This window comes from Carcharodon carcharias, chromosome 10, assembly GCF_017639515.1.
Source record: "Carcharodon carcharias isolate sCarCar2 chromosome 10, sCarCar2.pri, whole genome shotgun sequence".
Taxonomy (NCBI): Eukaryota; Metazoa; Chordata; class Chondrichthyes; order Lamniformes; family Lamnidae; genus Carcharodon; species Carcharodon carcharias.
Window position 1 is genome coordinate 150,663,872 of NC_054476.1, and position 13,702 is coordinate 150,677,573.

A 13,702-nucleotide genomic window follows, 5' to 3' on the forward strand; every position below is an offset into this window, starting at 1 on the left:
CCCCCCACTTCTCACTCTTCCCCCCCACTTCTCACTCTTCCCCCCCACTTCTCACTCTTCCCCCCCACTTCTCACTCTTCCCCCCACTTCTCACTCTTTCCCCCCCCTTCTCACTCTTTCCCCCCCCTTCTCACTCTTTCCCCCCCCTTCTCACTCTTTCCCCCCCTTCTCACTCTTTCCCCCCCTTCTCACTCTTTCCCCCCTTCTCACTCTTTCCCCCCCTTCTCACTCTTTCCCCCCCTTCTCACTCTTTCCCCCCCTTCTCACTCTTTCCCCCCCTTCTCACTCTTTCCCCACTTCTCACTCTTTCCCCCCACTTCTCACTCTTTCCCCCCCTTCTCACTCTTTCCCCCCCGTTCTCACTCTTTCCCCCCCGTTCTCACTCTTTCCCCCCCCCTTCTCACTCTTTCCCCCCTTCTCACTCTTTCCCCCCTTCTCACTCTTTCCCCCCTTCTCACTCTTTCCCCCCTTCTCACTCTTTCCCCCCACTTCTCACTCTTTCCCCACTTCTCACTCTTTCCCCACTTCTCACTCTTCCCCCCCACTTCTCACTCTTCCCCCCCACTTCTCACTCTTCCCCCCCACTTCTCACTCTTCCCCCCCGCCTTCTCACTCTTCCCCCCCGCCTTCTCACTCTTCCCCCCGCCTTCTCACTCTTCCCCCCCGCCTTCTCACTCTTCCCCCCCGCCTTCTCGCTCTTCCCCCCCGCCTTCTCGCTCTTCCCCCCCCGCCTTCTCGCTCTTCCCCCCCGCCTTCTCGCTCTTCCCCCCCGCCTTCTCGCTCTTCCCCCCCGCCTTCTCGCTCTTCCCCCCCGCCTTCTCGCTCTTCCCCCCCGCCTTCTCGCTCTTCCCCCCCGCCTTCTCGCTCTCCCCCCCGCCTTCTCGCTCTTCCCCCCCGCCTTCTCGCTCTTCCCCCCCGCCTTCTCGCTCTTCCCCCCCGCCTTCTCGCTCTTCCCCCCCGCCTTCTCGCTCTTCCCCCCCGCCTTCTCGCTCTTCCCCCCCGCCTTCTCGCTCTTCCCCCCCGCCTTCTCGCTCTTCCCCCCCGCCTTCTCGCTCTTCCCCCCCGCCTTCTCGCTCTTCCCCCCCGCCTTCTCGCTCTTCCCCCCCCGCCTTCTCGCTCTTCCCCCCCCGCCTTCTCGCTCTTCCCCCCCCGCCTTCTCGCTCTTTCCCCCCCCCGCCTTCTCGCTCTTCCCCCCCCGCCTTCTCGCTCTTCCCCCCCCGCCTTCTCGCTCTTCCCCCCCCGCCTTCTCGCTCTTCCCCCCCCGCCTTCTCGCTCTTCCCCCCCCGCCTTCTCGCTCTTCCCCCCCCCGCCTTCTCGCTCTTCCCCCCCCGCCTTCTCGCTCTTCCCCCCCCGCCTTCTCGCTCTTCCCCCCCCCGCCTTCTCGCTCTTCCCCCCCCGCCTTCTCGCTCTTTCCCCCCCCCGCCTTCTCGCTCTTCCCCCCCCGCCTTCTCGCTCTTCCCCCCCCGCCTTCTCGCTCTTCCCCCCCCGCCTTCTCGCTCTTCCCCCCCCGCCTTCTCGCTCTTCCCCCCCCGCCTTCTCGCTCTTCCCCCCCCGCCTTCTCGCTCTTCCCCCCCCGCCTTCTCGCTCTTCCCCCCCCGCCTTCTCGCTCTTCCCCCCCCGCCTTCTCGCTCTTCCCCCCCCGCCTTCTCGCTCTTTCCCCCCCCGCCTTCTCGCTCTTCCCCCCCCGCCTTCTCGCTCTTCCCCCCCCGCCTTCTCGCTCTTCCCCCCCCGCCTTCTCGCTCTTCCCCCCCCGCCTTCTCGCTCTTCCCCCCCCGCCTTCTCGCTCTTCCCCCCCCGCCTTCTCGCTCTTCCCCCCCCGCCTTCTCGCTCTTTCCCCCCCCGCCTTCTCGCTCTTCCCCCCCCCGCCTTCTCGCTCTTCCCCCCCCGCCTTCTCGCTCTTTCCCCCCCCGCCTTCTCGCTCTTTCCCCCCCCGCCTTCTCGCTCTTCCCCCCCCGCCTTCTCGCTCTTCCCCCCCCGCCTTCTCGCTCTTCCCCCCCCGCCTTCTCGCTCTTCCCCCCCCGCCTTCTCGCTCTTTCCCCCCCCGCCTTCTCGCTCTTTCCCCCCCCGCCTTCTCGCTCTTCCCCCCCCCGCCTTCTCGCTCTTCCCCCCCCGCCTTCTCGCTCTTCCCCCCCCGCCTTCTCGCTCTTCCCCCCCCGCCTTCTCGCTCTTCCCCCCCCGCCTTCTCGCTCTTCCCCCCCCGCCTTCTCGCTCTTCCCCCCCCGCCTTCTCGCTCTTCCCCCCCCGCCTTCTCGCTCTTCCCCCCCCCGCCTTCTCGCTCTTTCCCCCCCCGCCTTCTCGCTCTTCCCCCCCCGCCTTCTCGCTCTTCCCCCCCCGCCTTCTCGCTCTTCCCCCCCCGCCTTCTCGCTCTTCCCCCCCCGCCTTCTCGCTCTTCCCCCCCCGCCTTCTCGCTCTTCCCCCCCCGCCTTCTCGCTCTTCCCCCCCCGCCTTCTCGCTCTTCCCCCCCCGCCTTCTCGCTCTTCCCCCCCCGCCTTCTCGCTCTTCCCCCCCCCGCCTTCTCGCTCTTCCCCCCCCGCCTTCTCGCTCTTCCCCCCCCCGCCTTCTCGCTCTTCCCCCCCCGCCTTCTCGCTCTTCCCCCCCCGCCTTCTCGCTCTTCCCCCCCCGCCTTCTCGCTCTTCCCCCCCCGCCTTCTCGCTCTTCCCCCCCCCGCCTTCTCGCTCTTCCCCCCCCGCCTTCTCGCTCTTCCCCCCCCGCCTTCTCGCTCTTTCCCCCCCCGCCTTCTCGCTCTTCCCCCCCCCGCCTTCTCGCTCTTCCCCCCCCGCCTTCTCGCTCTTCCCCCCCCGCCTTCTCGCTCTTCCCCCCCCGCCTTCTCGCTCTTCCCCCCCCGCCTTCTCGCTCTTCCCCCCCCGCCTTCTCGCTCTTCCCCCCCCGCCTTCTCGCTCTTCCCCCCCCCGCCTTCTCGCTCTTCCCCCCCCGCCTTCTCGCTCTTCCCCCCCGCCTTCTCGCTCTTCCCCCCCCGCCTTCTCGCTCTTCCCCCCCCGCCTTCTCGCTCTTCCCCCCCCGCCTTCTCGCTCTTCCCCCCCCGCCTTCTCGCTCTTCCCCCCCCGCCTTCTCGCTCTTCCCCCCCCCGCCTTCTCGCTCTTCCCCCCCCCGCCTTCTCGCTCTTCCCCCCCCGCCTTCTCGCTCTTCCCCCCCCCGCCTTCTCGCTCTTCCCCCCCCGCCTTCTCGCTCTTCCCCCCCCGCCTTCTCGCTCTTCCCCCCCCGCCTTCTCGCTCTTCCCCCCCCGCCTTCTCGCTCTTCCCCCCCCCGCCTTCTCGCTCTTCCCCCCCCGCCTTCTCGCTCTTCCCCCCCCGCCTTCTCGCTCTTCCCCCCCCGCCTTCTCGCTCTTCCCCCCCCGCCTTCTCGCTCTTCCCCCCCCGCCTTCTCGCTCTTTCCCCCCCCGCCTTCTCGCTCTTTCCCCCCCCGCCTTCTCGCTCTTCCCCCCCCGCCTTCTCGCTCTTTCCCCCCCCGCCTTCTCGCTCTTCCCCCCCCGCCTTCTCGCTCTTTCCCCCCCCGCCTTCTCGCTCTTCCCCCCCCGCCTTCTCGCTCTTCCCCCCCCGCCTTCTCGCTCTTCCCCCCCCGCCTTCTCGCTCTTCCCCCCCCGCCTTCTCGCTCTTCCCCCCCCGCCTTCTCGCTCTTCCCCCCCCGCCTTCTCGCTCTTCCCCCCCCCGCCTTCTCGCTCTTCCCCCCCCGCCTTCTCGCTCTTCCCCCCCCGCCTTCTCGCTCTTTCCCCCCCCGCCTTCTCGCTCTTCCCCCCCCGCCTTCTCGCTCTTCCCCCCCCGCCTTCTCGCTCTTTCCCCCCCCCGCCTTCTCGCTCTTCCCCCCCCGCCTTCTCGCTCTTCCCCCCCCGCCTTCTCGCTCTTCCCCCCCCCGCCTTCTCGCTCTTCCCCCCCCGCCTTCTCGCTCTTTCCCCCCCCGCCTTCTCGCTCTTCCCCCCCCGCCTTCTCGCTCTTCCCCCCCCGCCTTCTCGCTCTTCCCCCCCCGCCTTCTCGCTCTTCCCCCCCCGCCTTCTCGCTCTTTCCCCCCCCGCCTTCTCGCTCTTCCCCCCCCGCCTTCTCGCTCTTCCCCCCCCGCCTTCTCGCTCTTCCCCCCCCGCCTTCTCGCTCTTCCCCCCCCGCCTTCTCGCTCTTCCCCCCCCGCCTTCTCGCTCTTCCCCCCCCGCCTTCTCGCTCTTCCCCCCCCCGCCTTCTCGCTCTTCCCCCCCCGCCTTCTCGCTCTTCCCCCCCCGCCTTCTCGCTCTTCCCCCCCCGCCTTCTCGCTCTTCCCCCCCCGCCTTCTCGCTCTTCCCCCCCCGCCTTCTCGCTCTTCCCCCCCCGCCTTCTCGCTCTTCCCCCCCCCGCCTTCTCGCTCTTCCCCCCCCGCCTTCTCGCTCTTCCCCCCCCGCCTTCTCGCTCTTCCCCCCCCGCCTTCTCGCTCTTTCCCCCCCCGCCTTCTCGCTCTTCCCCCCCCGCCTTCTCGCTCTTCCCCCCCCGCCTTCTCGCTCTTCCCCCCCCGCCTTCTCGCTCTTCCCCCCCCGCCTTCTCGCTCTTCCCCCCCCGCCTTCTCGCTCTTCCCCCCCCGCCTTCTCGCTCTTCCCCCCCCGCCTTCTCGCTCTTCCCCCCCCGCCTTCTCGCTCTTCCCCCCCCGCCTTCTCGCTCTTCCCCCCCCGCCTTCTCGCTCTTCCCCCCCCCGCCTTCTCGCTCTTCCCCCCCCGCCTTCTCGCTCTTCCCCCCCCGCCTTCTCGCTCTTCCCCCCCCGCCTTCTCGCTCTTCCCCCCCCGCCTTCTCGCTCTTCCCCCCCCCGCCTTCTCGCTCTTCCCCCCCCGCCTTCTCGCTCTTCCCCCCCCGCCTTCTCGCTCTTCCCCCCCCGCCTTCTCGCTCTTCCCCCCCCGCCTTCTCGCTCTTCCCCCCCCGCCTTCTCGCTCTTCCCCCCCCGCCTTCTCGCTCTTTCCCCCCCCGCCTTCTCGCTCTTCCCCCCCCGCCTTCTCGCTCTTCCCCCCCCCGCCTTCTCGCTCTTCCCCCCCCGCCTTCTCGCTCTTCCCCCCCCGCCTTCTCGCTCTTCCCCCCCCGCCTTCTCGCTCTTCCCCCCCCGCCTTCTCGCTCTTTCCCCCCCCGCCTTCTCGCTCTTCCCCCCCGCCTTCTCGCTCTTCCCCCCCCGCCTTCTCGCTCTTTTCCCCCCCCGCCTTCTCGCTCTTCCCCCCCCGCCTTCTCGCTCTTCCCCCCCCGCCTTCTCGCTCTTCCCCCCCCGCCTTCTCGCTCTTCCCCCCCCGCCTTCTCGCTCTTCCCCCCCCGCCTCTCGCTCTTCCCCCCCCGCCTTCTCGCTCTTCCCCCCCCGCCTTCTCGCTCTTCCCCCCCCGCCTTCTCGCTCTTCCCCCCCCGCCTTCTCGCTCTTCCCCCCCCGCCTTCTCGCTCTTCCCCCCCCGCCTTCTCGCTCTTCCCCCCCCGCCTTCTCGCTCTTCCCCCCCCGCCTTCTCGCTCTTCCCCCCCCGCCTTCTCGCTCTTCCCCCCCCGCCTTCTCGCTCTTCCCCCCCCGCCTTCTCGCTCTTCCCCCCCCGCCTTCTCGCTCTTCCCCCCCCCGCCTTCTCGCTCTTCCCCCCCCGCCTTCTCGCTCTTCCCCCCCCGCCTTCTCGCTCTTCCCCCCCCGCCTTCTCGCTCTTCCCCCCCCGCCTTCTCGCTCTTCCCCCCCCGCCTTCTCGCTCTTTCCCCCCCCCGCCTTCTCGCTCTTTCCCCCCCCGCCTTCTCGCTCTTCCCCCCCCGCCTTCTCGCTCTTCCCCCCCCGCCTTCTCGCTCTTCCCCCCCCGCCTTCTCGCTCTTCCCCCCCCGCCTTCTCGCTCTTCCCCCCCCGCCTTCTCGCTCTTTCCCCCCCCGCCTTCTCGCTCTTCCCCCCCCGCCTTCTCGCTCTTCCCCCCCCGCCTTCTCGCTCTTTCCCCCCCCGCCTTCTCGCTCTTCCCCCCCCGCCTTCTCGCTCTTCCCCCCCCGCCTTCTCGCTCTTCCCCCCCCGCCTTCTCGCTCTTCCCCCCCCGCCTTCTCGCTCTTCCCCCCCCCGCCTTCTCGCTCTTCCCCCCCCGCCTTCTCGCTCTTCCCCCCCCGCCTTCTCGCTCTTCCCCCCCCGCCTTCTCGCTCTTCCCCCCCCGCCTTCTCGCTCTTCCCCCCCCCCGCCTTCTCGCTCTTCCCCCCCCGCCTTCTCGCTCTTCCCCCCCCGCCTTCTCGCTCTTCCCCCCCCGCCTTCTCGCTCTTCCCCCCCCGCCTTCTCGCTCTTCCCCCCCCGCCTTCTCGCTCTTCCCCCCCCGCCTTCTCGCTCTTCCCCCCCCGCCTTCTCGCTCTTCCCCCCCCGCCTTCTCGCTCTTCCCCCCCCGCCTTCTCGCTCTTCCCCCCCCGCCTTCTCGCTCTTCCCCCCCCGCCTTCTCGCTCTTCCCCCCCCGCCTTCTCTTCCCCCCCCGCCTTCTCTTCCCCCCCCGCCTTCTCTTCCCCCCGCCTTCTCTTCCCCCCGCCTTCTCTTCCCCCCGCCTTCTCTTCCCCCCCCGCCTTCTCGCTCTTCCCCCCCGCCTTCTCGCTCTTCCCCCCCGCCTTCTCGCTCTTCCCCCCCCGCCTTCTCGCTCTTCCCCCCCGCCTCTCTCTCGCTCTTCCCCCCATCCGCCGCCTCTCTCTCGCTCTCCCCCCCATCCGCCGCCTCTCTCTCGCTCTCCCCCCCCTTCCGCCGACTCCTCTCTCGCTCTCCCCCCATCCGCCCCCCCTCTCTCGCTCTCCCCCCCATCCGCCCCCCCTCTCTCGCTCTCCCCCCCCCATCCGCCCCCCCTCTCTCGCTCTCCCCCCCATCCGCCCCCCCTCTCTCGCTCTCCCCCCCCATCCGCCCCCCCTCTCTCGCTCTCCCCCCCCATCCGCCCCCCCTCTCTCGCGCTCCCTCCCCCCCATCCGCCCCCCTCTCTCGCTCTCCCCCCCATCCGCCCCCCCTCTCTCTCGCTCTCCCCCCCCATCCGCCCCCCCTCTCTCGCTCTCCCCCCCCCATCCGCCCCCCTCTCTCGCTCTCCCCCCCCATCCGCCCCCCCTCTCTCGCTCTCCCCCCCCATCCGCCCCCCCTCTCTCGCTCTCCCCCCCCATCCGCCCCCCCTCTCTCGCTCTCCCCCCCCATCCGCCCCCCCTCTCTCGCTCTCCCCCCCCATCCGCCCCCCCTCTCTCGCTCTCCCCCCCCATCCGCCCCCCCTCTCTCGCTCTCCCCCCCCCCATCCGCCCCCCCTCTCTCGCTCTCCCCCCCCATCCGCCCCCCCTCTCTCGCTCTCCCCCCCCCATCCGCCCCCCCTCTCTCGCTCTCCCCCCCCATCCGCCCCCCCTCTCTCGCTCTCCCCCCCCATCCGCCCCCCCCTCTCTCGCTCTCCCCCCCCATCCGCCCCCCCTCTCTCGCTCTCCCCCCCCATCCGCCCCCCCTCTCTCGCTCTCCCCCCCCATCCGCCCCCCCTCTCTCGCTCTCCCCCCCCATCCGCCCCCCCTCTCTCGCTCTCCCCCCCCACGGCCGCCTCTCTCTCGCTCTCCCCCCCCACCTTCTCTCTTCTGAGATGGCACCTGACTCTGCTTTTAAGTGGTTGTTAATGGATGCACAATACTAATTGAGGATTCACAACACATTAAAATAGGATGAGGAAATCTCCCACAGCTCAGTGCCAAACTTACCTTCATAGATGGAGTAGTCTCTATGCAATGGTCCACATTTCTCATTGAGCTGCGAATTGAAGCTAATGTCGCATAAAAATAATAGTGAAAGAGATGAGAATAAGTTGTGAGATCAGCATTGGTTTGGAAGAACAGACAGGGAAATCATTGCCATGTTTTATATTTCAAGTGCACAGCATGTGATACACTAATACAAGTTATTGCTGAGATCATTAGATATATATTATAAAGCTAGGTGCACATGCGTGCCTATCAGTACCTGACTTAAGGTAGCACTAACAGATGACAGTTGGGGGCTGTTCATGAATCTACCCCTTTGGTTGGGGGACATCCAAGGGCGCCAGGAGACACAAGCCTGGGGCAGTATTTGTTGTTTGTCAATATAAATCGCAACCATTTGGAAAAGAGATCTTGCACTGAGCAGCACCTTGTATCCTGTGTTTTACAGCTGGAGGTGGTGATGGCGCAGAACCGTTTTGAAGAGACCCCCGATTTTGTTTTCCCCTGGAATTCACCTTAACGCACTGTGTCTAGCGGTACGTCCTCCACCACAGGAAGCGTACATCTTTTCAGCAAAGGATAGAGGTCACTGGTGTACCATGACTAAACAAACCAAAGTCTTCCTAATTGTATGAGACACGGAGTTTTATCAGTGTATTTAGGAGTCCGAATTCCATAGTTTTATCCATTTCTTCTTCCCCCCCGACCCCACAACAACACCACCCCCGCCAAAGGAGTTCTTGCATGTAGTGTGTGAAGTTTCTTGTAGTCCTGCTGTGTGAGAGCCCCATTCATTATCCCATTGTGATAATCAGCCAGAAACATTTGTATGTATAAGAGGTGACAAAAAAACCGCACAGCCGGCAGGATTGTGTTTGTCAGTATTTCAGCATTTTAATAAAGACCATTGTAAGCGTTAGCTAAGAAAATACACTTACTCTTCCTTGTGATTAAATCAAGATTCATCATAACATGCTCCCTATTACTCCATTCACAGGAATCTGTAACTGTGGAATTCCTCATCTCTCTCAGCTCTCCCCTTTTGTTTTCTATGACAACAACAACTTGCATTTATATAACACCTTTAACGTAGTTAAAATCTTTCTGAAATCCAAGCTAGTCAAAATCAATTTAACTACTGTTTCCACTTTGGCAGGGGGAGTCCAAACCTCAAGGCCGTCAATATCAGATAGTCACTCGTAAATTCAATGCAGAATTCAGGAGAAGCTTCTTTAGCTAGAGAATGGATAGAATGTGGAACTCAGCTACCACAAGGAGTGGATGAGGCAAATAGCATTGATGCTTTTCAGAAGAAGCTAGATAAACAAATGCAGGGGAATAGAAGGATATGCAGGTGAATGAGATGAAGTTCGGTGACATAACAACATAAGAAATAGGAGCAGGAGTAAGCCTGCCTTGCCATTCAGTAAGACGTTGGCTGATCTGCCCTAGGCTTCAACTCCCCTTTCATGCCAGCTCCTCATATCCCTCCACTCTCCAATATTTCAAAAATCTATCTACCTCCTCTTTAAATGCTTTCAGCGATCTAGCCTCCACAACTCTCTGGGGTGGAGAATTCCAGACATTCACTACTCTCTGAGAGAAGAAATTCCTTCGCATCTCAGTTTTAAATAAGTGCCCCCTTATTCTGTAACTGTGTCCCCTAGCTCAAGATTCCCCAACTTGTGGAGATATCTACCCTGTCAAGCCCCCTCAGAATCTTGTATGTTTCAATAAGACCACCCCTCATTCTTCTAAACTCTGATGAATAAAGGCCTAACCTGTTTAGGCATTCTTGATAAGTCAATCCTTTTATCCCAGGAATCAACCTAGTAAATCTCTTTTGAACTGCCTACAATGCCAGTATATACTTTCTTAAATACGGGGGCCAAAACTGTACACTCGAAGTGCAGCCTTACCAACACCCTGTACAGTAGTAACCAGACTTCCCTATTTTTAAACTCCAACCTCCTAGCAACACAGACAAAATTCCATTTGCCTTCTTAATTACTTGCTGCACCTGCCTGCTAACCCAGATCTCTCTGTGCTGCACTTTTCTTGGAGTCTCTCTCCATTTAAATAATAGTCTGCCTTTTGATTCTTCCTACCAAAGTGTATGACCTCTTAACTTCCTACATTAAACTCCATCTGCCAAGTTTTGCCCACTCACTCAACCTGTCTATATCTCCTTGCAGATTCCTTATGTTCCCATCACAACATGCCTTCCCATCTATTTTTGTATCATCAGCAAATTTGGATACATTACTCTTTGCCTCCTCCTCCAAGTCATTAATATAGATAGTAAATAATTGAGACCCTAAGACTGATCCTTGTGGTACTCCACTAGTTACGTCTTTCTAACCTGAAAAAGACCTAAAAATCCTTGACCCTCTGTCTTCTGTGTTAACCAATCCTCAATCTGTGCTAATACATTACCCCCAATACTGTGAGCTCCTATCTTATGCAATAACCTTTTATGTGGCACCTTATCGAATGCCTTCTGGGAATCCGAATACGTTACGTCTATCAGTTCCCCTTTATCAACTCTGCTTGTTATATATTCAAAGAACTCTAGCAAATTTGTCAAACATGATTTCCCTTTCATAAAACCATGTTGATTCTGTTTGATTGCGTTAATCTTTTCTAAATGTCCTGCTATTTCTTCCTTAATAATGGACTCTAGCATTTTCCCAATGACTGATGTTAGGCTGACTGGCTTATAGTTTTCTGCTTTTTGTCTCCCTCCCTTCTTGAACAGGGACATCACATTAGTGGTTTTCCAATCCACTGGGACCCTCCCTGAATCCAGTGAGTTCTGGAATATTTCGACCACAGCCTCCAGCGAGGTTTACGTGGAGCAGAAACCCTGGCACAGCCCTGAATGGCCTGTTCCTGTGGTGTAAATTTTATGTAGTCCTATGTAATACCACCATCTTCCCCACCTTGGCATGTTGGTAATATTATGAGACAAGTAATCCAGAGACCCAGGCTAATGCTGTGAGGACATGGGTTCAAATCCCGCCACGGCAGCTGGTGAAATTTAAATTCAATTAATAAAAAAATCCCGGATTTGAAAGCTAGTCTCAGTAATCATGACCATGAAGCTATCATCGATTGTCGTGAAAACCCATCCACTTTATTAATGTCCTTTAGGGAGGGAAATCTGCCATCCTTATTTGGTCAGGCCTCTATGTGACTCCAGACCCACAGCAATGTGGTTGACTCTTAACTTCCCTTTGAAATGGCCTAGCAAGCCACTCAGTTCAAGGGCGATTAGGGCAGCAAATGCTGGCCTTGCCAGCGACACCCACATCTCATGAAGGAATAAAAAATAGTTCATTGTCCTTGTCTTCTCCTATGCTCCCAATTTTGATGGCATCTTATATGGTATGCACTGGCTCCCTTACCTTGGTGGTGATTATTGCATTTACACATTTTTTAATTTCCTCCTTTTGTCTCTTGCATAGCCAGGAGAATTGTAAGCGGTATAGGATAAAGAGCAGGAGCAGCTTTTTTTTTTGTTTACACGGAGGGTTGTGAGGCCTTACCCGGCACTAACTGGAGTTAGTGAATGAGAAAAAGAAAGACTTGCATTTATACAGCACTCTTCATGATCTCAGGATGCCCACAAGCACTCTGCAGGCAATGAAGTATTTTATGATGTGCAATCAGTGTTGTAGGAAATGAAGTAGCCAGTTTATGGCCAGCAGGCTTCCATAAACAGATAATAACCAGATCACCTCTTATTTTCTACTGTTGTTTGAATAGTGTCATGGGATTTTTCAGAGGTAAGCCAGAGTCTTAGTTTAAAATCTCATCCAAAACACAGCCCCTCTGACAGTGCAGCAGCACCTCAGTACTGCATAGGGAGCGTCAGCCTAGACTTCATCTCTGGAGTGGGACTTGAACCATCAACCTTCTGATTCGTAGGCAAGAATGCTATCGACTGGGGTGTTCAAGCTGTAGCCTTTGTGCACTCTGTGCACTTTGGAGTCACTAAAACTGCAGATAAATCTGTTTAAATCCATGTTCCCATTCACTTGTAACTAATTCAACAGTGCAGATACTAACAGATCTAGGTTTTGTGATTTAGGATCCAAATGTCACCAGGAACAGTCCTTTCCAAACTTCCAGGAAATTGCAATTAGCACTTATATAGCACCTTTAACATAGTATAATGTCCCAAGGGTGCTTCATTGGAGATATCAAACAAAATTTGGTGACAGGTGCCAAAGTTTTTGCAATGCCAAGTGCAAAAGGGACTGAGTTGCCTGGGCTTTTTGGTTCCGAGTGCCAGGGATTGGGGGCCAGAGCCAGCCCATGAGTCATAATGTTGAAGGGGCTGGAAATGATGATTTGGCTGATGGAAGAGAAAGATTCCACTCAGAGGAGAACAGGAAATGAATTGTCAGCTCGGCTGTTGCTTCTGCCTGTAATTCAGTTTTAAAATACGTGTGCATCAAGACTGATGTGATGTCCAGTACAGGTACATCAGACATGGTGTATTGCACTGATATTTTGGATTGGGATGGGAAAGAGATGGAGGCTGGGGTAGGCGGTGGTGGAATTAAAAGTAGTATGGTTCACCTGACATGATATGCTTTCAACCACCTATGTCATTCCATTGCTTCTCTTTCATTTGTGTCAGGCAGCCACAACTGTGTACCGACATATAGACTGGCTAGAACAGGGGTCTGCAACCTTAGCACCAAGAAGAGCCATTTTTTAAGTATAGTCAAAGATGCAGTATCTTAAGATTCATGATATTATTCAAATGCCAATAATGATGAAAATGAGAGAGACATTTCAACCATATTTCAAAGGTTTTTAACGTAAGAGTTAATTGAATTATCCTTTCCCACAACTACATTGCTAATAAAAATTTAAAAGAAAACAAAATGAGCCACTTAATTACCTTCAAAATGGGTTTGATCGATCAAATTCAGGAGTTGGATGAATCCTTAATGAGCTGCACGTGGCTTTGGAGCCACAGGTTACAGATCCCTGGGCTAGAAAAAAATTGTGTGTGGGAATGTCTGGTAGTGTGTTTACTGTGAATTCCAGCTTTAGGATTCTTCTGACATGTAGAAGCCAATCGAATTTCCCTACCATTGTTAAATTGTCTTGAATATTAGGTTGGAGCTGCTGCCATGTGTTTGTTATCTCAAGTCTCCTGCTAGGTGGCATTGAGAAAAGTCTAGATCACATTCCTGCAGGGAGAGGGAATGTGCATCTTGGTTGGCCACACAGAGTTGTCCTTGTTTTCTCTCTGATACCAGTGATGGAATAACATTGATAAGAGACCAGATCTCCAGATGTTCTACGCTGAGGATGGTGCAAGGCCATAGGAAGAGCCAGCTTTCACAACAGGGAATGGGGAGCAAATCACTCAAATAAGGAAATTATTCACCATGGGTCTGTGCCTTGGAATGTCAGTACTCGATAAGTCAGGATGAGGACTGAAAAGGGATTGCACTCATTTTTCTCTATAAATCTCCAAATCTCAAAGTAAACATTAAAAATGATGTTGGTAAAGCATTACTTTTTGCAGAACAGAAAGTTGATCCTGTTACTAAAAACCACCAATGGCTTGCATTAATGTAGCACCTTTAATGTAGTAAAACGTCCCAAGGCACCTCAGGGGATCACTTACCAAACAAAATTTGGCACTGAGCTACTTAAGGAGCATATAGGACTAATGACCAAAGCTTGGTCAAAGAGGTAAGTTTTAAGGAGCTTCTTAAAGGGCAGGAGAGAGGCAGAGAAGTTTGGGGAGAGAATTCCAGAATTTCTTGAAATTAATATCTTTTTTTGCTTGCTTTGATTCTTGCCCATGGTGGGAAGACCTGAGTTTTCACTGCTGCTTTGTTTCAGGGTATTTGACTAAATTGAAAGGGATGTCCAGGGGTCAGAATGAGTCCAGTGGGGGACAGGAGTGGGCTCCATTCCTAGAACAGTTAGACTAATCCACACCTTAAAAAACACAAAGGAACACATCATCCAATCTATATCACAGAGTTGAAGCTACTTTCCACTACAGGTATATCCCTGCAATAAATTCA

The 13,702-nt window shown here is 58.1% G+C and overlaps 1 protein-coding gene across 5 annotated transcripts in view; it reads left to right on the forward strand.

The window, feature by feature from the left end:
• Window positions 1–13,702, forward strand: part of nle1 (notchless homolog 1 (Drosophila)) — a 71,918-nt gene that overhangs the window by 32,547 nt on the left and 25,669 nt on the right. For 3 of the 5 annotated variants that reach the window (XM_041198093.1, XM_041198094.1, XM_041198095.1), the window contains one exon: window positions 8,089–8,559. In XM_041198093.1, the coding sequence (XP_041054027.1) occupies window positions 8,089–8,101 (13 nt within the window). In that variant the 3' untranslated portion in view covers window positions 8,102–8,559. Of the gene's footprint in view, window positions 1–8,088; window positions 8,560–13,702 lie in introns of those variants that run through there. The other 2 variants (XR_005944274.1, XR_005944275.1) reach the window with 1 other exon arrangement.